The 22,969-nt window shown below is 33.2% G+C and overlaps 1 protein-coding gene across 1 annotated transcript; it reads left to right on the top strand.

Moving 5' to 3' along the window:
- Positions 1-1,614: 1,614 nt before the first annotated feature.
- LOC132721781 (nipped-B-like protein A) lies at positions 1,615-22,163 on the top strand (the record flags this gene model as incomplete). Its single annotated transcript, XM_060706158.1, has 22 exons — positions 1,615-1,643; positions 1,946-2,048; positions 2,274-2,372; positions 5,856-6,002; positions 6,542-6,947; positions 7,503-7,627; positions 8,091-8,231; positions 8,753-8,846; positions 9,260-9,414; positions 9,727-9,817; positions 10,181-10,287; positions 10,760-10,826; positions 11,148-11,202; positions 11,539-11,674; positions 12,022-12,129; positions 12,550-12,759; positions 13,212-13,358; positions 14,247-14,282; positions 14,501-14,557; positions 16,756-16,852; positions 19,401-19,515; positions 21,986-22,163. Coding segments are annotated over 22 exons (2,703 nt in total), but the record flags the coding sequence as incomplete, so codon positions are not given.
- Positions 22,164-22,969: the final 806 nt, after the last annotated feature.

The raw sequence follows: 22,969 nt of genomic DNA on the forward strand, positions 1-22,969 counted from the left end.
TAAAGTCAAAGAAATCATCGGGGACTATTGGTTACAAAGGGTTAACCACGAAAGTGATAAGGAAAGATGATGGGAAGAAGTAAAAAGATCCAACGAGAAAGTGGAAGGAAAAGTCCCGAGGTTTGTTATTGAATAGCTCATTTTATTATTGAAATAGGATTTATTAAATGATTTTTATTCAGTGATGATTTTAACAAGTGTTAATGTTATGATTAGGATTGTTATACAGGAGCTGTTCTTAATAATCAACATTTTTGTTCAAGGTATCAGATTAAGTGTGAAAACAATGCTATCTGACTTTAACCCCTACCAGAATATTTAGTCATTTAATAACATACTGTCATTAACTTTCCTCAGTGAAATATACATAATAAATTTTTTAAATGTTTCAGGAAGAAGTACAAGAACCAGATGAAACCCAAAGTTTACAAAAAGCTATGCTTGACTACCTCTCATATCACGGTGCCAGTGAAACCGGCCTATTTGGTAATGTCCAAGTTTGCTTTTTCTTCTCTTACATGTATTTTTTTAATTCGATATTGACAATATGCCTGAATCGCTTGAATATTCAGTGAAGTTTATGAAAATTTGAAGATGCTCCTGGAAGCCTAGGCATGTGCAGTCAAAACCAAGTGTTTTATATCATACAATGAGGTCTGTCATGGGGAAAAAATGCAAAAAAATTTATTTGCAGTTAACAATTTTTGTCATTTTTAAGTAGTTTTTAACATGATAGGTAAAGTGTTGTTATTGTGTCGCCTCTACGGAAGTAGTGGCGACATATAGGGATTCACTTCTCCGTCGTCTGTCCCTGTCCGTCACAAAACTTGTGGGGAGCAGAAGGGGGAAAGCACCCGGAACTACTCCTCATAAACTACTGGGTGCAATTTCATCCAAACTTTACAGGAATGAAATCAGTACCAAGTCTAGTTGTGCATATTGTCAGCATTTTCCGGTTCAATGATTTTTGACAGAGTTATGGCCCTTTAAATAATTTTTAATTTTAAAGTTGTGGACTACTTCTCTTATACCACTTAAGCAATTTCAATGAAACTTTACAGGATTGATCTGTAGCTCAAGTCCTTGCGCATAAATGCAAGGGTTTTCCGGTTGAATGATTTTTGGCCGAGTTATGGCCCTTTGATAAAAGGTGTTTTTTCTGTGTGTTGCCAGATACGCAAAAGCTTGTCCGGACTACTCCTCATAAACTACTGGTGCAATTTTATCCAAACTTTACAGGAATGATAAGTACCAAGTCTAGTTGTGCACTGTCCGTCTGTCTGTCCGTCTGTCACAAACTTTGTCCCAACATGAAATTGGCCATCATGAGGCGACACATGTGAATTACTGATCGCTCTTGTTGGAATATTGTTGGTATGACAGTGTGACTTTGTTATATCAAAGCATGTTTAATGATATGTTTACATGTTAACTTTCAGTTTGCACGCCAGTTTTTACCATTGCTCAATGGTTTCCGAGACACAACCAAAGAAGCAGCCAAAAGAAACATCAGAAAGCTGATGAGGAATTTTGATGCGGAGGAAGAGAAAATCAACTGAGAACTTGGCTGACACTAAGCTAGAACCGAAATTTCTGCTATCCACAAGTTGAAAAACCAGCTACAAACCATACTCATCTTACAAGTAGGAAACTTTCTTTCAATTCTTACAACTTCCATCCATTACATTTGAGATAATGAAAACTTGTTTGGGATTTAAGAAAAATTTAGTGTCAGTTTTACAGTATAGAAATGTGTTATTGTTTTGATTATTCTTTTGCCATTGAGATTCTAATGAGGGGGTCGGGGACAATTATTAATATGTGGGGAGAATAATATTTCAAAAGGATACCTTTTAGGCAGGGTCAAATTGGATACATTGGGATCTGATGATAATCATAAGGTAATACAGCTGTTCATAACTATATTGTTTTGACTTTTTTTCAGACCACTTCCAAGTAAATTGGACTATGACAGTGGTTGTTTGGTAGCAAGATACCTGTCTTCAAAACGGCCGTTTGCACAAAGTTTTGATATTTATCTTGGCCAGGTATGTTCTCTTTGTATTTATTAATTATTCTGAACAGGTTATTGATGTGAAGACATGTATGTGAGGATCCCTGTTAAGATGAATGCTTCATCAACACATGACTTGTTTGTCTTTCTATGCTTTTCATTTGAATTCTGCCATGTTAAATAGTTTCTAAATTAGAGAGGAGTGGTGACAGTTTAATATCTTGGGTATTAACAGTAAAGAATCATATATTTTTTTCAGATCTTAAAAGTGCTAGCTGAGAATGCTGTAGCCATTAGAACAAAAGCTATGAAGTGTCTAACATCAGTTGTTGAGGCGGATCCAGGAGTGTTAGCTAGGGTAAGATTGTTTTTTCTTAGAATTTGATTAGCATCAGTGCATTTGCAAACAACCAAGGCAAAGTAAAAGTTATTTTAGTATAGTTAATAGAAGAGCAACACCATTTCTTTTAGATTTTATCTTTTTATTATGACTGTAAAAGAGGTAGCAGTTTTGTCCTGGAATATTTATTGTTTTAAAAAAAAAGTTTTGAAATTGGGGGTGAAAATCTCTCAGAATACTTTTATGGCTTTATTTGCTGATCATTTTTATACCCCAAAAAAGGAAGTTTGGGGGGTATATAGGAGTCACCCGGTGGTCGGTCGGTCGGACGGTCGGTCCAGACGTCCGTTGCATTTTCCTTGTCCGGAGCATAGCTTGAAAACTAATGGTTGGAATTCAATATACAGTAAAGACTGTTTACAGTGACCTTCGATGGGAGAAAAGAAAAAAGGTCATTATAGACAGGGAGTCACTGTGGACAGTCTCTACATAATTCGGATATATGAACATATCATACCAATATTTTGTTGAAAAGCAGGATAGTACCATACTAAGGGTTTAATTATATTTTTATTGATATTAAACATATCAAATGTCATTTATAAAAAACAAGAGAGTATTAAAATTGAATGTATAATTGGTTAAGATTATAAACTACACCATAACATTAGTATTTAAAAATTAAGTTACATATTCATTAAAATGTAATTTATATTGATAAATCTGTTTGTAAAAAAATGTTTAATTTCAATTTTACTAATGAGATGTTACTGTAGAGACATTTAATTTTGTATAATCAGCCTGTTTATTCTACGGAGTTCAATGTATTAATAAAACATTAGATACAAATCTTCACATAATTTCTAAAGATAAGTGCTCCGAAAAAAAATTAAAAATCGAGGTTTCAAACATAATCACACCTTTAAGACGTTTGGCCTTGTTTATCTTTACTCGCCAAAACACCGCAGCAATTATGTATATGCAGGTGTCTTTAATCATTCTATCGGCGAAATTTGATTGAATCTGTCGCCATTTTGTGTAATTGTCAACAAACAGCCACAGTGTATTAGCGTGTCGCCGATTGGTCAATGCAAACTGTCATAGATACAACGCGTGTTCTGATTTGTCAATGCATGAATACGTAATGAGAAAAGATAAACATAATGAACTCTTGCCTTGCGGCGTGTATTGAATTTTGTTGATGTTGACACGCGTTCCTAATTAGCGGATTATGGTAATTGGTTGTAATTGAGAGGTAAACAAATTATTAACAGACCTAGCAGCGTAAATAAGTATGACAGAAAATTATAAACTTCGGGCGACGATCTCTTTGAAGTTTGTTTTAGGCAAAGTCGCTGATCCGAAGGCGACGTCTTCGCCAAAGTCGTCACCTAGTTCAAGCCTTGCTCCGCAAAAGTCGCTGTTCACGGCTCAAATACCGTAACGGGTGACTAAATCATGGTCGTTGTACGGACTAGACAGGGAGTCGCTACAAACAGACCATTTATATAGTAAATACTGTTCGGCGCACCTAACTATGGTCACTAAAGACAGAACGTCGCTATATACAGGGGGTCGCTAAGACAGTCTTTACTGTAACTACATACAATGGTAAAGCACATTGAGAGGAAGTGCAGTGCACAAGAACCATAACTCTATCATGACTAATTACAGAGTTATTGCCCTTTGTTACTTTTCCTTGTCCGGGGCATAACTTGAAAACTACTGGTTGGAATTCAAAACAACTTCATACAATTGTCAAACACAATAAGGGGAAGTGCAGTGCACAAGAACCATAACTCTATCTAAAGTAATTACAGAGTTATTGCCCTTTGTTGCTTTTCCATTGCTTTTTTTTTTTGTCTGTTGCATTTTCCTTGTCCGGAGCATAACTTGAAGACTAATGGTTGGAATTCAATATAACTACATACAATGGTCAAGTACATTGAGAGGAAGTGCAGTGCGTAAGAAACATAACTCTATCTTGACTAATTACAGAGTTATTGCCCTTTGTTACTTTTCCTTGTCCGTGGCATAACTTGAAAACTACTGGTTGGAATTCAAAACAACTTCATGCAATTGTCAAACACAATAAGGGGAAGTGCAGTGCACAAGAACCATAACTCTATCTAAAGTAATTACAGAGTTATTGCCCTTTGTTGCTTTTCCATTGCTTTCTTTTTTTTGTCCGGACCATAACTTGAAGACTAATAGTTGGAATTCAATATAACTACATACAATGGTCAAGCACATTGAGAGGAAGTGCAGTGCATAAGAACCATAACTCTATCTAAAGTAATTACAGAGTTATTGCCCTTTATTACTTTTCCATTGCTTTCTTTTGTCCGGACGATAACTTGAAGACTAATAGTTGGAATTCATTATAACTTCATACAATGGTCCAGCACATTGAGAGGAAGTGCAGTGCACAAGAACCATAACTCCATTTTGACTTATTACAGAGTTACTGCCCTTTGTTTCTTTTCCTTGTCCAGAGCATGACTTTAAAACTACTGGTTGGAATTCAAAACAACTTCATACAATGGTCAAGCACAATAAGGGGAAGTGCAGTGCACAAGAACCATAACTCCATCTTGACTAATTACAGAGTTATTGCCCTTTGTTACTTTTCCATTGCTTTCTTTTGTCCGTACCATAACTGGAAAACTTATTGTTGGAATTCATTATAACTTCATACAATGGTCAAGCACATTGAGAGGAAGTGCAGTGCATAAGAACCATAACTCCATCTTGACTAATTACAGAGTTACTGCCCTTTGTTACTTTTCCTTGTCCAGAGCATGACTTGAAAATTACTGGTTGGAATTCAAAACAACTTCATTCAATGGTCAAGCACAATAAGGGGAAGTGCAGTGCACAAGAACCATAACTTCATCTTGACTAATTACAGAGTTATTGCCCTTTGTTACTTTTCCTTGTCCAGAGCATAACTTGAAAACTACTGTTTGGAATTCAGTACAACTTCATACAGTTGTCAAGGACATTCAAAGGAAGTGCAGTGCACAAGAGCCATAACTCCATTTTGACAAAATACAGAGTTACTGCCCTTTGATACTTTTTCTTGTCCAGAGCATAACTTAAAACGTACTGGTTGGAATCCAAAACAACTTCATACAATGGTCAAGCACAATAAGAGGAAGTGCAGTGCACAAGAACTAAAACTCTATCTTCAGTATTTATAGAATTATTGCCCTTTGTTCTTTTTCTTTGTCTTTCTGGACTTATTACAGAGTATTCAATTAAACTTCATCAATGGCCAACCACATTGAAAGGAAATGCAACATACATGAACCACAATTATCTTTAATTGCCCACAACCATAACTCTATGTTTCAATTCTTTTACAAGGTATTCTGTTACTAGTAACATCCTCATTTCCCAAGCAGACTTGTGGGGGTATTAATCACATTTAGTGATAGTTCTAGTTGATATAGAAAAAATAACAAGTATGAAATTGAATTTTCTTGTTTCATTTTTCAGCCTGATATGGAAAGAGGTGTCCATGGCAGATTTCTTGATCCATCCACGTCAGTAAGAGAGGCAGCTATAGAACTTGTGGGAAAGTTCATTCTCATCCGTCCAGAACTCATTCCACAGTACTATAACATGCTCTCAGAAAGAATACTGGTAATGATTTTGATTTAATAGTACCTTATTAATAATTGGCAATACAGTTGTTAGTCCTTCTGTATAAGTTACTGTAAATTTGTGATCAACCCTCGATATGTTCAATAGATGTTGGTTGGGATAGTTAAACATTTAAAGAAAGTAACATAATAAAAGGTACAGAAATCAGAGATAATACTTAACAAAGTTAATTGTGTATATGTACAACACTTTAATGAAATGCAACTGGCTTGTTTTTTTTTAAGGTATATATTTTGTACAATGTTTAATAAGATATTAAATGGAAATAAATGAGAAATGTGCTATTATCATACTTCATTTTTTCAGCATTACTTTTCAATTTTAGCATTATCATTCCATTTTAGCGTTTCTACTCTGTTTCATCTTTGAAGAAATAATTGGCTTTTATTAACAAAATTCTCTTGCAGAATATAAAACATTTGTTTCAAATCCTGATGAACTATCCATTAAAAGGTTAACTGAAAGAAGTACGTTTTGATTGAACTTGAAATATTATTTCTATGTTATTGAAATTTCAGGATACAGGCATAAGTGTGAGAAAACGTGTGATCAAAATCTTCAGAGACATTTTCAACGAAAAGCCAGACTTTAATAAGATTCCAGATATGTGTGTTAAAATGATACGTAGAGTGAACGATGAAGATGGAATTAAAAAATTAGTGAACGAAGTGTTTCAAACTATGTGGTTTACTCCATTGAGTTCTAGAGAAAAAGACTCGTCAAAACTTATTCAAAGAGTTGTTAATATCACTGAGGTTGTTGCGGCTAGCAAAGATACGGGTTTTGAATTCATTGAACAATTATTGGACAATTTGTTAAAGAAAGATGAACATGGAAACTACAACAAGTCAGCATTAACGTCGTGTAGGCAAATTGTAGACTGTTTAGTTGAAAATGTGCTGCGGTTAGAAGAAACAAGTGTTGGTGAGTATGCTATTTTAAGTATAGATGTCTAAAGGGTTGTTTTGACATTCGAATGAAGATTAAAATGGTGTTATAGAAAACAGTTTGAGCTAGAGAATGGGAACTATTTCTGTGCGAGAAAGCCCTTAGTTTTTAAAATCAGAAGGCTATTTTCATTCTCTTTGTAACATTTTTTTTTTTTTTTTTCAAACATAATAGCTGCTAGCAATTCACATTAAGATTCTTAGGCATTACAAGGAGAAAAAATTGACTTCAAACCACTTTCCCTGTATGGCTGTGGGTTCTTCTAAGGTGCCGGTTGGTGCTTGAAATAATGCAAGCAAGGGCACCTGAGGTCATCCTCCATCAGGTAAGTTGGACTGTCTCAATATGACCTATCGAAAACAATCAATACAAAAGAAAAAAATGTAGATTAATATATATATTTGGTTATGTGCATTGCACATTTTAAGGAGCAAAAGAAATAGGAGGATGGGCTGTTGTCACAAATATGAAATAAAAGCAAAAAGAAACATTTTGTCTGACAGATACATGTTGGAACATTTTGTATTTCAGATGGTAAATGCAGCAATCGTTTGTCTGCCTGTCTGTCAACATTGTTTTTGTTTGGCAAAATAAAACCAGATCTTATGTTAGAACATGCACAAACTCTCCAGCCATATCTTAATATCAAATGCAGTGTAAGTATTTTATCAATTTATTTATGACAAATTCTTTTCTGAATTAATTAATCATGTAATGTATTTGTCAATTTTGAATTAAAGCATATGTACAGAGGTAAATCTCAAAACAGCTGAAATAGCAGTCTGTAATAAATATTCAGTCAGTAATATAAGAAAGTATTTTCAAAAACTAAACAAAAAAACATTCAATAAATTTATTAACATCATAATTATAAGCTACCAAAATACCAAATCCATATTTGTATGATTACAGTGTATTTGCCAGTGGCATTTGTAAGAATTTCTTAATTTACTTTAAAAAAATAGTTAATTTCTAACTTCTTGACATGGACTGTCACTAGTAAAGGCAAAGATACACGGTATTGAGTTGAATGGATAATTCTTTCTTGTAGGTTGTGAAAGAGTTAAATCTAGTTATGTATGACTATAGCATTATGTATGTATATATTAAACATTGCAGAATCAGGGTGATTTCTATGTACTACATTATGTGGCAAGGATATTAGAGCTTGTGATACCATTGATGGATCATCCAAGTGAAAACTTCCTTGCTCAGGTAGAGGAGGACATGATCAAATTGATATTGAATCATGGAATGATGGTAAGTTATCATTTCTTACATGCATTGTATTATGAAGAAAAAAAATTTAGCACGGAGGAAGAAACTGGTGTTATTCTCCAGGAACGATGGTTAGGAAACTACCCGCCTATATGACTTAAATACTGTTTGGAAAAGGCGTACAATGAAACAAATAAACAATATGGGAAAAAAATTGTATGTAGACACTGTTGGTTTTGTATGACCATTATGCTGTGTAAAGAAAGGCAACATCTTAGTGTCATCTTGATTTTTTCACAATAGCAGAAAATAATTTTGGTGATAAGGGAAATGTTATACAAACAGTATATGTTGATAACATCCAATTAATGTTAAGTATATTTAACAAAAAAAAGTATGTAGAAAGGGAAATTTAAACTTTATGAAAGCATTTTGTGTTGTTGATGTTAATATTTAGGCTATTTCAGAATTCTATGTGAAGTGAAATAAATTCAAGATTACTTTATCCCTGATTTGTATGCATAGTGTCTTTAATTAAAGATAAAATTTATTTTGTTTTACAGGTGCTAGAAAGTTGTGTTAGCTGTTTAGGTGCTGTTGTAAATAATGTCAGTCATAATTATCCTCTTGTTAAAGATTGCTTCCAGAAGTTCTTTGGTAAGATGATTTTTATATCCTAATAATAAAGTATCTTTACATGCCATTGATATGCAAACTAAGGTACTGTGTCATGTATTCATAGGACTGGCTTAAAAAACTTTGTCTTAACCTGCTGAATTTCTTGAGTGAACTTGCCTGTCATTTAGAAAAAAATTCATTATAATTATACTTAAAAGGAAATTTGCAAAGCTTCCAATAAATGGCCATGTCAGGCTGCTCAGATTTGAAGGATATTCTGGCTTTTTACTTATAATTCAAAGGATTTCTTGGTTTGATTTCTACATTGTAAGGTTAATAATGGCATTGCTTAAGTAGATATATGATAATAGTGTTAGCTCTGACAATTAAAGTTTCCTACTTTCAAGGAAGCAACAAAAGTTTTTAAAACACAACGCATGTATTATTTTCAGGTTATCTAGTGAAGTTTCAGTCGTATCATCAAGAACACCCCACAGTCCCTCTCCAAGGCAACAGAAAGCCAACACTTCTCAGGTCATTGTTCACAGTTGGTCTCATGTGTAAACATTTTAACTTTGAAACCACAGAGTTACAAGATGATGGGGATGTAAGTTGACATTGTTCTATGCTTTTGGTATTACATCAGTATGGACGTCATTAACTTTTCAAACTTTAAGATTTAAATTCTTATCTTATTTGCAATGTAAAGTTTTATAAACTTAATATTCAGTGTGTTTGGCTTTCATTTCTTTATTTCACAACAAATCATGCATTTTGTTCTCAAAAACAACTTTTTGCACTTTTTGTTCCCATTCATTATTATAGGATACTAGTGGATAAAGTTAGTAATTATGCCTTGATTTATATATTTATTAGTCACTGTTCCCTTTGATTATTGTGTTATTTTCTTGGTTTGTAGACATCATTGAAAGAGAAAATATTTGATGTGTTGATATACTACACAGAACACCCTGATGAAGATGTGCAATCAAAAGCTCTAACTGGTCTAGGTCAGTGTAAACATATCAAATAGTATCAACTTATGTTACTATAAAAAGGGACTTTTTTCCCCCATTTATTTGTATATTGATCTTATCACCTGAATCAAGAGACTCAAATGTTATCAACAGTGGAACAGAATGTTTCAACACTTGTTTCCCTAAGAGTATTTTACAGCATTTTTAGTATGATACTTCTACATTTAAATCTTAATGTCAAAAGATCTTAGTGATCTAAGTTATTTAACATAAACTTTAAATCAACATTATTGGGGATGTGCACTTGGATTCAATGCTGATGAAAGCTGTAATTAATATATTACCTTGCAAAAAGAATAGAAGTGAAAAATTATTGATTTCAATAATTTATTGCAGGTTTTCTTGCTGTTAGACATTATGAATATATGCTGGGAAGGACGCTTAAAACCATGTACAGTGAACACTTAACCAATCCAGATTCTCCTATCAAACTCAAGTGCCAAGTAAGTGACATTTCAGATGTCCTAGTTGTTTTGATATGAAGCTTGTTTTATTTGTACATTTTAGTAAGACTAATGTTTTATGAATGGATCTTGTGACATATAATTAATACAGTATTTATTCCTTACTTTGATGCTTGTCCAAAGAGATGTAAGCCTGCATTGGAGTCTGAATATCTAGGTTCTATTTTCACTTTCGGTTTAAAAACCTTCTATTATCTTGTGAAGAAGAGTAAGAATGGCGAACAGCATGGATCCTGATCAGACTGCGCGGATGCGCAGGCTGGTCTGGATCCATGCTGGTCGCAAACCCACTTTATTGGTTTTGTCATGACGCGGCTCATTTATGTTTTATGAATGGATATTGCTGCAGATATAATGATAAATATTTGTTCCTTTACTTTTGATGTCATACCTAAAGATATATGAAGTCATATTTATCTTTGAATATCTATGTTCTTATTTTCACTTTCAGGTTTTGAAAAACCTTTCCTATTATCTTGTTGAAGAAGAAGTAAGAATGGCAAAGTCAGATGCTGATTGTAAGTACTAAGTTACACATGGATCATTATTGTATTTTATTGTGATAAAATTGATCCATATATAATGCAAGTCAATAAGAATTCTACAAGTGATTTAGATGCTGTCTCTTTTTTATGATGATTAAATTTGTTTTTCAAAAAGTTTTCCTAGATTTTCAATATATTTTCCGAATATATGTTTCAGAAAACTTGCAACTGAGAAATGCTCTTAGCCAATTTATTTTAACATTTAAGTCTTTGAAAGTTTTTCTGCAGTTTTGGTGTAATGGTCATAATAGTGAAGAATTTAAAGATATTTTAATTTCTCATTATTTCTTACAGGGAAGAAACATGCAAAGGAAGAGGATCTTAAAGAAATGGGGGATGTGCAATCAGGGTAAGGGAAGCAACTCTGCAAGCTAATCTTGAAATTATTTTGACTTAGTGCATTAATATATACTGTTTAGTCTGGTTATTGAAGTCTGTAAAAGATTGTTTATTCCAAATTATAATCTGTTGATAGTTTCACAATTATATATTTCAAACAGGATTTACCAGCAGACAAGTATAAATAATCTTTAAGATATGTAGAATTGGATAGTAGTATGAAGATTTTCTTTTGATTTAGTAAAAAATATATATAAGTTTGTGTTTATGAAAATTTCGAAAACTATTTTTTGTTCAAGTTATACCTTTTGTCATCAGTTTACTGAGTAGATTTATATTATTACAGAATGGCCAGTACCATTATGCAAGTGTACTTGAAAGAGGTGCTGGAAGTGTTTTTCTCAAGCAAGTCGCAGGTTCGACTTGAAGCATTAAATGTGATACAGTTGGTTCTCAAACAGGGCCTCATTCATCCTGTACAGGTAGGTTTAAATAAACTGATGTGTTTTCAGCCATTTGTTACCAGGTTATTTGTATGATTTTATGTGTAAAATGAAATGTTGGGACTTTCAACATTATCTTAAGTGACAGTTGAACTATTTCCATTTCATGAGTAACAGTTGGAAAATCTGTTCAGTTTGAGACTTTTAACTCATGTTTTGAGGTTTTCCTTGATAAATGTTTTGGTCAGCATAAATATGTTCAAATAAACGTGTAGAGGGGAGGGGGGGACAGCTGTTGAATTGTAACATAATGATAATAAAATATTATTTCAAAGATAATTGTCCAGTTATTATCATTACATGAAGTATTGCTCTTTATATTTCAGTGTGTACCATATCTCATCAGCATGGCAACAGACTCTGAAGCTCCAATCAGAGTCAAGGCAGAACAACAGTTGCAGGAAATAGAGAAGAAATATCCAGGTTTTATCCATGTAAGTGACCTGTCTGTACATGGGAAGTAGCATATCTAGATTTCATAATTGAAACTTTATTTTACAGTTATGATCTTTTATTAATTTAACTGTAAGGGGACATCTCTGCAGGATGGTTGATCACACTTGTCCCTAATTGCTGTTGGTTTGAATCCAGCCAGAAACTGAGGTCATGTGAGTAAGCTATTCAGCTAGCTTGTGGTTCTACTAGGGGTGTGCCTGAAATAACCCACAGAGAGGCACTTGAGGTCTTACTGGACCCTTAACATTTTTGCTTTGATTAAAAAAAAAAAAAAACATCAGCATTTATCTGTGAGTCAAATAGCAGTAATGCGTTTTGTTTTGTTCTGGTTTTGCTATATAAAGATTAAAGAAAGGAAAACATTGAAAAGTATCATCTTGTGTTGTTACTTGTTTCAGAGTAAAGCCCTGCAAGGGATTAAAATGTGCTTCCGTCTACAGCGGCTTATTCAAGGTTCTGAGGGCAACAATTTTGTAGTGAGAGGTCTTCACAACCCTGATGATAACAGTTCAAGTCTTAATGCATTCCTTTATAACATTTTACGAACCAATAGGTCACACCGAAGAGCCATTCTCACCTCATTACTTAATCTTCTAGATGATTCTGCAGTAAGTGGTTCTCTTGCGTTTGTTTTGTTTTCCTCAATATCTGTGTGTTCAGCCTTCAGTTTTAGTATTGTTTAAGGGTTCTTCATATTAAAGCATCATGTCTCCTGATGAGTAAACACGTGTCACAAAAGTACAACTTCAAAAGATAAAGATTTAAAAAACGTTAAAATAATCCATACCCTTTTGAAGTTTTATATAAAATTGTTTTATTAACATATCTCTACTATATGACTTAAAGCGTTCTATTTATTTTTGCATATTTATACAATTTGTGTAGAATTAATAAAGATTTGTAGGAATCTGGAAGTATGCTGCTTAAAGATCCTGAAGCAATTTAGGCGCAGTTTATTCTTTATCACATTCATGAGTTCTCTCTATTTGATTTATTCATTGCTTGTTCCTTTTGTTACTGTTTTCTTTCTTTAATAACTTGTTTTAACTTTCCATTACAGAGAATCAACCTACCAGAACAAATGTACATTGCAGATAACCTTGCCTTCTTTTTATACCAAACTCAGGACGAGCCACTGTTTATAATTCACCAGATTGACATTATCGTGTCCGTGTCTGGATCTAATCTGTTACAGTCTTTCAGAGAGGTTTGTTATTTTGTTTTCATGTTGAGAGAAGGGAAGCAGTTGTGTACTGTATTGAAATAAAGTGGCATGATTATGAATAGTTTTTGCATGTAATTATTTTGTTGTCATAGTGCTGGCTTTTTTCAAGATATTATTTTGGTAGGTGTTTATAAAAATGGTATTTATAGAATCGATAATGCATGCACTGCCTTAGTTATAAAACAAGTTTTGACGACCTACCAGCCTCAATCATTTCTTCATGAGTTCAACAGCAATTGAAATCATGAACAGTCATAAAGTATAGGAATTTAAAAATAAAAAAATATTTTCTTAGAAATATAGAAATAGATTTGTGTGGAAATAAAAAAGGTCATAGTGAAAATTGCTTAAGAGTACAGAAAGGGTCAAATTTCCTTTCAAATACTGAAATCAATTTGCATGAAAAAATTTGAATGGAAAAGAGAAAGTTGAATTTCAAGCTAATGAGGGACAGCATGGATATTAAGAAGTAATGATCTGATTTGATTTGTGACTGGTAGTGTTTATGTGGGCAAAAAAACAACACAATTTAGTCTCATAACTCTTAGCCTGAATCTACCCAAGGACCAGTGTTGACCAGTGACAAATTCCATCCAATGGGACCAATGCAGATTGGTAACAAAATCTACCAATGTATGAAATGCAGACCAAGACCAGCGGGCACATCCATGCCACTTGATCATGGTCAGCACTGTTCACTATTTAGTCGGTACTTATTTTGGAAATTATGATTATTGAGGAATGATTTTCTCCAGATTGAAAGACGGACAATTCCACTTTAGAGATATACAAGGGTAAGGGTTTAGGACTATGATTGTTGTTGTTATTATTTTGTATGCTTTTACTTTTATTTTATTCCTTTACTTGTAGAAGCTGCAGTTCAAAGACAACAGATCCAGAAAAATGGTACTTATAATATTTATCTTCATTAGAACCTCATTTTATCAAAATTACTTAAAGAAATATATATATTAACATAAAAAGGGGTCAAATTCATCTTAAAGCAGTTTCTTAGTTACAAGTTTTCAGAGTTTAAAATCCTAGCAAATTCTTAGTTGGTGTGTTTTTAATAGTTTTTGCATCTTGAAAGTGATGTTTGTAATTTTTATGTCAATTGAAAATAGAAGAAAAGTAAAAAGGAAAAAAGCAACAATGCTGTACGTACCACACGGTCACACAAGGTAAAACTGTTTAAAAGAGATGCTTGAAATGTTACAAAGTTGAATTGTGACTGTTATAAAGTTGAATTGTTACAGTTATAAAATTGAATTGTTACAGTTACAGAAATTTGAGTTTTCACCGTTATGAAAATTGAATTGTTACAGTTGTAAAATTGAATTGTTACAGTTACAGAAATTTGAGTTTTTACAGTTATAAAAATTGAATTGTTACAGTTATCAAATTGAATTGTTACTGTTACAGAAATTGAAGTTTTTACCGTTATGAAAATTGAATTGTTACTGTTGACTTTAAGTATTGTTTTCTGTTGTTCATTCCTGTATGCTTTCAGTTGAGTTTTTTTTCCTTTCTATTTATTCCTACTTTGCACTTTTTTCTTATTTTATGCTCCCCTTTATTTTGTTATTTTTAATTATATTTGTTTATCACCTGAGCATAACATGCTCATTGTGAGACATGCTCATTGTGAGCTTTTGTGATCATTCTCTGTCTGGTGGTTTAGGTGGTCAGCAATTTCTTTATACATCTCTGATACGATACTAATGACCGGATTTTGACCAAACTTAACAGGAATGTTATTTTAGTACTTATGTTAAATTTACCACCTCCCCAGTTATCATGAGTTTTCCTGGTTTGTATATAGTAAACACCTCTGTCTTCTCTGAAATCCCGAGGACTAGAGCTCAGATAGTTAGCATGAAACTCAAAATTATCTAGTGCACTTCCACTAAGACTGTTTAAACTTTTGGCTCTAAGGGTCAAAATTGTCTCTGCCCCTGCCTTAGAAAGCCCAATGACTGGAGTGTAGATAGTTGGCAAGAAATATAGTTTAGTGGAACTCCAACAAGGTTGTTCAAATTAATGCTTAGGGGTCAAAATTGGCCTGCCCATGGATGGGGGAGGTCATGTTGTTTCCTTTTATGAATAAAACTAAAATTCACCTTGTCAGAAACTGCCATTTACAGGGTTTGATATGAAGCATCATCTTAAGGTCAATTATATACAATGTCCAAATTATGCCTTTTGGGCTTGAATTTGGCCCAGCCTTAGTGGTCATCTATGTTAAACTTTTATAGGAAAATTTTAAAGAAGCTTTTCTTTGCTATTACATTTATGATACATTAACATCACATCATTGCAAATGCATGAGGGATCCGTGGCCAAGTGGTAAAGGTCACTTATTTCAAACAACTTACCTCTAATTGCTGTGGGTTCTAATCGCGACTGAGACTTTTGAATTTTAAATGTAAAAAGGTTATCCAGTTAGCTTATGGAATGAAGGTGATTCTACTTAGTTGCCTGTTTGTGCCTGAAATAATGCAAAGAGGTCTTCCTCCACCAGTAAAGCTGGAAAATGCCAAATGTTGCCTATACTGTTTTGGTGCAACGTAAAACAAAACAACAGCAGCAAATTTTATTCACAAAACATTCAGTCCTCAGGTGAGCAACTTTGGTCAATGGCTGAGAACATGTAAAATAAAAAAGTTATGTTACATCACAGATTTGCTTGACTTAATCACTTACTATGCTGCCAATATAGATTAGCTTATGTTACTTTCTACAAGTTTTTCATTCTTTGGAAAAAATGCTGCTGTGCTGAACAAACAATCATGAGTTCAGTAATTCTCAAATGTCTATCATCTATTTTTATATTGTTTACATAATGATTAATTCAGATGATTTTTTATGCTTTATAAAAATCTTTATAACAGTGACAAAAAATTTCCACCAAATATGGCATGTAATATTACAGTTTATGTGTAATTTATTTAAGAAACATAACTTTGACATACTTTTAATTATATTTTTTCTTTCTCACTGCAAAATGTAAAGTTCATATTACTTAACCTTGCATGTGATTCTTCTGATAAATTACTGTTTTGGTTGAAAATGAGTGACACTTCAATGATTGATGGGTCAGAATTCCTCTAACTCAAGGTGTAAAAAGATTTGCTGTTATTGAACATACTCTTAAAAACAATTGGGATATTGAATGAAGTGTTATGTAGCATGGAAATGTGTGTACAAAGTTTAATGTTATCCTTTGTTGTTTCAAAATGTTCACATTCAAAGTCTGCAACTTCGTAAAATTGTGTAGCTTAAAGGTAATTAGATTATTAAGTATTCAAGCACTTAGGGAAAGTTGTACAAAGCAATATGTGTATGATATTACAATAGTTGTGTATGTACTATATTGCAGATGCTGTCCAACCCACATGCTACTGAGAACGGTGTACTTAATGACAAACCAACCATGTACTATGATGAAGATGATGATGACAAAGACATCTTACTTAGTAAGTTATTCTTACTTAAAGCCAAGATTTAGTTTGGGATACAAAAATGCGGTCAAACCCTCATTATACCCCCAAAAACGAAGTTTGGGGGGTGGGTATATAGGAGTCACCCAGTGGTCGGTCGGTCAGTTGGTTGGTCGGTCGGTCCAGCAGTCTGTTGCATTTTCCTTGTCCGGAGCATAACTTGAAGACTAATGGTTGGAATTCAATATAACTATATAATACAATGGTCAAGCACATTGAGAGGAAGTGCAGTGCACAAGAACCATAACTCCATCTTGACTAATTACAGAGTTATTGCCCTTTGTTATTTTTCCTTGTCCGGAGCATAACTTGAAAACTACTGGTTGAAACTCGAAACAACTTCATACAATTGTCAAGCACTATAAGGGGAAGTGCAGTGCACAAGAACCATAACTCTATCTAAAGTAATTACAGAGTTATTGCCCTTTGTTATTTTTCAATTGCTTTCTTTTGTCCGGACTATAACATGAAGACTAATAGTTGGAATTCAATATAACTTCATGCAATGGTCAAGCACATTGAGAGGAAGTGCAGTGCACAAGAACCATAACTCCATTTTGACTTATTACAGAGTTACTGCCCTTTGTTACTTTTCCTTGTCCCGAGCATAACTTGAAAAGTACTTTTCGGAATTCAAAACAACTTCATACAATTGTCAAGCACAATAAGGGAAAGTGCCATGCACAAGAACCATAACTCCATCTTGACTAATTACAGAGTTATTGCCCTTTGTTACTTTTCCATTGCTTTTTTTGTCCGGAGCATAACTTGAAGACTAATGGTTGGAATTCAATATAACTTCATACAATGGTCAAGCACATTGAGAGGAAGTACAGTGCGCAAGAACCATAACTCCATTTTGACTAATTACAGAGTTATTGCCCTTTGTTACTTTTCCTTGTCCGGAGCATAACTTGAAAAGTACTTGTTGGAATTCAATACAACTTCATGCAGTTGTCGAGCACATTAAGAGGAAATGCAGTGCACAAGAATTATAACTCCATTTTGACAAATTACAGAGTTAGTGCCCTTTGATACTTTTCCTTGTCCGGAGCATAACTTAAAACATACTGGTTGGAATTTAAAACAACTTCATACACTGGTCAAGCACAATAAGAGGATGTGCAGTGCACAAGAACTATAACTCCATTTTGACTAATTGAAGAGTTACTGCCCTTTGTTACTTTTCCTTGTCCGGAGCATAGCTTGATAACTACTGGATGGAATTCAAAACAACTTCATACAATGGTCAAGCACATGAACTATAACTCTGTCCAGAGTAATTATAGTGTTATTGCCCTTTGTTACTTTTCCATTGCTTTTTTCTTGTCCAGAGCATAACTTGAAAACTACTAGTTGGAATTCAAAACTATTTCATACAATGGTCAAGTATATTGAGAGGAAATGCAGTGCACAGAAACCATAACTCGTTTTTGACTAATTTAAAAGTTTTTGCCCTTTGTTACTTTTTATTGTCCAGTGCATAACTTGAAACTTAATGGTTGGAATTCAAAGAAACTTTATACAATGGTCAAGGGCAGTGAGATGAAGTGCAATGCACAAGAACAATAACTCTATTTGGACTAACTTTGTTACTTTTTTGTCCAGTGCATAACTTGAAAACTAGTAGTTGGAATTCAATACAACTTCATACAATGGTCAAGCGTAATGAAAGGAAGTGCAGTGTACAATAACCATAACTCAATCTTCAGTATTCATAGAGTTATTGCCCTTTGTTCCTTTTCCTTGTCTTTCTGGACTTATTACAGAGTAATCCAATAAAACTTCATCAATGGCCAACCACATTTAAAGGAAATGCAACATACAAGAACCACAACCATCTTTAATTGCCCACAACCATAACTCTTTCAATTCTTTACAAGGTATTCTGTTACTAGTAACATCCTCATTTCCGAAGCAGTCTTGCAGGGGGTATTAATCTCATTTAGTGATAGTTCTAGTTTAGATTTATTGTAATCAATAGATATCTATGAAAAAAACAACAAGAAAACTTACACTGCTGCATGTTTACCTCAACAATAACAGCAATAACACTTGTTTAAAGGGATTTGGAAAGTTATATATTATGTTCATTACACTAGTAAATCTCTATCAGGGATGAAAAAAAATAGATGTGTTGTATATTTACAAATATGGAGTGCCTTTAATGGTTGAAATGATTATATATTTTGAGAAAATATTGCAGTACTAGGAGTCTGCACCACAGTGACACTGCATTACTATATACCAGTTTATTGTTGCAATTTAGAAAAATATATATATCGTATAGAAGTCTTCAATATCCTCTTTCTTAATTGAAAACAAAAACAAAACGAAAAAACCGTGATCATTTTAGTTTGATTTGTGAATTTATGTTTAATCTAGTAAATTAATGGATCGGTGCAAAACGGACTTAACTTCCTTCTTTATGTTACATGAGTTACAGCTGTTTTTGCACTAAACCCTCGAAATTTTATTTCTTCTGCAAAATATGTGATTGTATTTTACATGATCTACATTACAGGCCGCTTACCCAAAGACATAACCCCTCTCAAAGAAATCATCTGGATAGCTCAAGGTTGCATCCTCTTGTTATATCTCAAGCAGCATCTCAAAGATATGTATGGATTTACTGATGGGTATGTATTGTAACAGTATTCTTGTGATTTCAAAAAAGATAAATCAGAAAATTTACAACACAAGTTAATGTAAAGAACAATTAATGATTTTTTTATATTATTATTATTATCGGTAATATGTGTTTTATGAAAAAATGTCAGTTTATGTATTGGTGAAATAAAAATAAGATATTCAAAAGAATGCCTTTATACAAAACTTTTTTTTTTTTTTTTTTTTTTTTTCGAAGATTTTTTTATATTTTATATACTGGGATCCTATTTATTTTTTGCTTCGATTCAAAGATCATCCGGTCTGAATCGTATACACACTTTCTATTTCAAAGTAAATAACAACTAAACCACTCTCATGCAAACATTGTTGATTCAGTTCTTTATTTACTAACATGCCCTTGATGTTTACTAGTTATTCCATGACCTGGTCATGCGGGGGACTACTCTGTTCTCGCATTCCCGAATATTGAGGCCCTTAATGGGTTATTTTAGATAGGTTTTACTTTTAATTCTTCTCAACAATACCTCGGGAGACAATCGTAACATATTTTAATGATAAAAGTAATTTTGAAGTTCGTTCAAACAGTATCTCGTTGTTGTCTTTTACAAAGAAATGCGAATTAAAAAAAAAACATATAAGGAAACCGGTTAACCCCATGGGAGGAAACTCTGCATGAAAAGTACAAAAATAGACTTTATGGTTTTTGCAACATGCTACATGACCAAAAGGCAACTGTATGAGAAAGAACAGAATTCATTTGAATATCAAAATGTGCCATACGTTTAAGGATCATGAAAAATCAATATGTTAATTGAGTTAATAGTGTTAATTTCAATTAAACCCCTATATTGGCCTCTTCGTAACAAGCATGACTGCCGTGTCTATTTTAGTGACATACTGGGTTTTTCCAGTATCTTAACATTGCCATTCAATAGTCGTTGTTTCCTTGCTTAATTTCAATTTAAGACTTTAAAAAAATTTTGAAACACAATGTCCGGTAAATTGAGTTGTCTACACGATTTTTTTCCTCTTTTAATGCCCTACTTTAAAGACACATTTCTACGGTCAAATGTTTAATTTTATGTTTGATAAAGGAATGTTTACGTATATTAAGAACCCACAATTATTTGGGTAAAATTTCATTCTTTTTTATTATTTTAAATAAAAGTTACAGCGAAAAAACATCATATTTTGTCCGGTAATATGTAGGATCCCAGTAGTGATAGTTGGAAGCCTTCTGTTTTGAAATGTATGCTAAATATGTCTTAAGTTATTTAGGCTTTTTCTTTCTCGGGAACTTGATGGTCAAAGGTTTATATTGTTTTTTGGACTGACAGTCTTGTAGCCACTTTTTAACCAGGTTTTCCGAAGGAAAAAACTGGTTATTAGATTGAGGTATGTCGGCGGGCGGATGGGCGGGCGGGCGGCGTAAACAATTTCTTCTGTGCGCAACTCCTCCTACATTTCTCAACAGATTTTGACCAAACTTTCACAGAAGCTTTGTCATCAAGTGCCCTGGTGCATATTGTCGCGGTTTTGCGATTAGATAATATTTGACCTAATTATGGCCCTTTGTTTTTTTTCATTATATAGAATATATAGTGAACAATTTCTTCTGTGCGCAACTCCTCCTACATTTCTCAACGGATTTTGACCAAACTTTCACAGAAGCTTTGTCATCAAGTGCCCTGACACATATTGTCAGGGTTTTGCAATTGGTATATATTTGACCTAATTATGGCCCTTTGTTTTTTTTTCATTATATAGAATTTCTTCTGTGCGCAACTCCTCCTACATTTCTCAACGGATTTTGACCAAACTTTCACAGAAGCTTTGTCATCAAGTGCCCTGGCGCATATTGTCGGGGTTTTGCGATTAGATAATATTTGACCTAATTATGGCCCTTTGTTTTTTTTTCCTTATATAGAATATATAGTGAACAATTTCTACAGTGCGCAACTTCTCCTACATTTCTCAACGGATTTTGACCAAACTTTCACAGAAGCTTTGTCATCAAGTGCCCTGGCGCATATTGTCAGGGTTTTGTGATTGGATAATATTTGACCTTATTATGGCCCTTTGTTTTTTTTCCTTATACAGAATTGAACAAATTCTTCTGTGCTGAACTCTTCCTACATTTCTCAACGGATTTTGTTCAAACTTTCACAGAAGCTTTGTCTTCAAGTGCCCTAGCACATATTGTCGGGGTTTTATGATTGGATAATTTTTTACCTAATTATGGCCCTTTGTTTTTTTTCCTTATACAGAATATATATAGTGAACACTTCTTCTGTGCGCAATTCCTCCTACATTATTCATGTTTTACATTGCACATAGTTACATTGTTTGTTGCTTGTATTTGTATTTCAAATACAACATATTTATCTACAATGGTGATAATTGAAAACCTGGTTTCATGGCATTGCCATGTTTCTTGTTTATTCAGTTGAGAACTGTAAATATGAATGTGTTTTACAGTAAAATCCAGAATTATTCTCCCACTGAGGCAGCCAAAGTGTACGACAAACCATTACAACGTAAAGCTCTGGTGAAGTTCAATCCAGAACAAGTGATCCATGTTTTACGTAACAAAGAAAAGAACGAGGAGAAATCGTACGAGGAACAGGCTGATCAGCTTGTTGATGATTACCTAGCTGTAAGTTAAAATGTTTGTTAGTTTACAGGAGCAACAAATAAAAATTTACCTTCAAAAAGGTCGAACGTTTTATTACGTTATTTTTATTACATTAAAGTAATGGTTTAAGAGAATGTTAGATGTTTATCACCTGAAGAAATTAGTGCTGAATGTAAAATTACTTTCGTAAGAGTAGTAAAATGTAAACAAAATAATATTTTGACTTCTATAAAATAATTACTTTAACCATACTAATTACCAAAAGGCAACAGAAGCAAAAGATGGTTCAAGTAATTTGTCAATGAGTACCGTTTTGGAAACTATAAAAGGACACCAGTTAGAAAAAGATTTTCAAAAATAAAAGTAAAAGCATTTCTGAGGGATGATAGTTCTTAAATATTCATTCAGGCATAATGAGTTTTACTGTTTGAAAATATCTTTGCCTTGCATTGACTGTCTAGTCATATAGATATGTACTTTTAAATACCATTGAGATGGTTTTTTAGAAACATGCCATAAAATAGGAAATGAAAAAACATAATTTGCTAAATTTGCTTGTTAAAACTTTAAATTATGCACAGTAGGACATTTTGGTTTATTTAGAAAATTTGACAAATGTTAAACTTCAGGACCTTTGGTGATGTATTTTTTCAACATGTTGTCAAAAAAAGGGGCATGTTCTATTATTTGAATTTGCAAACCTAATACCAATAAACATCTCACTTCACTTTATAAAGGTACAGATTGGGCTTAATGTCTAGCAAACATTATTTTTACTGAAACTGTATTGATATATACTTAAATTTCTTGTATGTTATAACTATTTT

The sequence above is a fragment of the Ruditapes philippinarum genome, unplaced genomic scaffold (genome assembly GCF_026571515.1).
Source record: "Ruditapes philippinarum isolate M1 unplaced genomic scaffold, ASM2657151v2 ctg13998_1_1_1_1, whole genome shotgun sequence".
Lineage (NCBI taxonomy): Eukaryota > Metazoa > Mollusca > Bivalvia > Venerida > Veneridae > Ruditapes > Ruditapes philippinarum.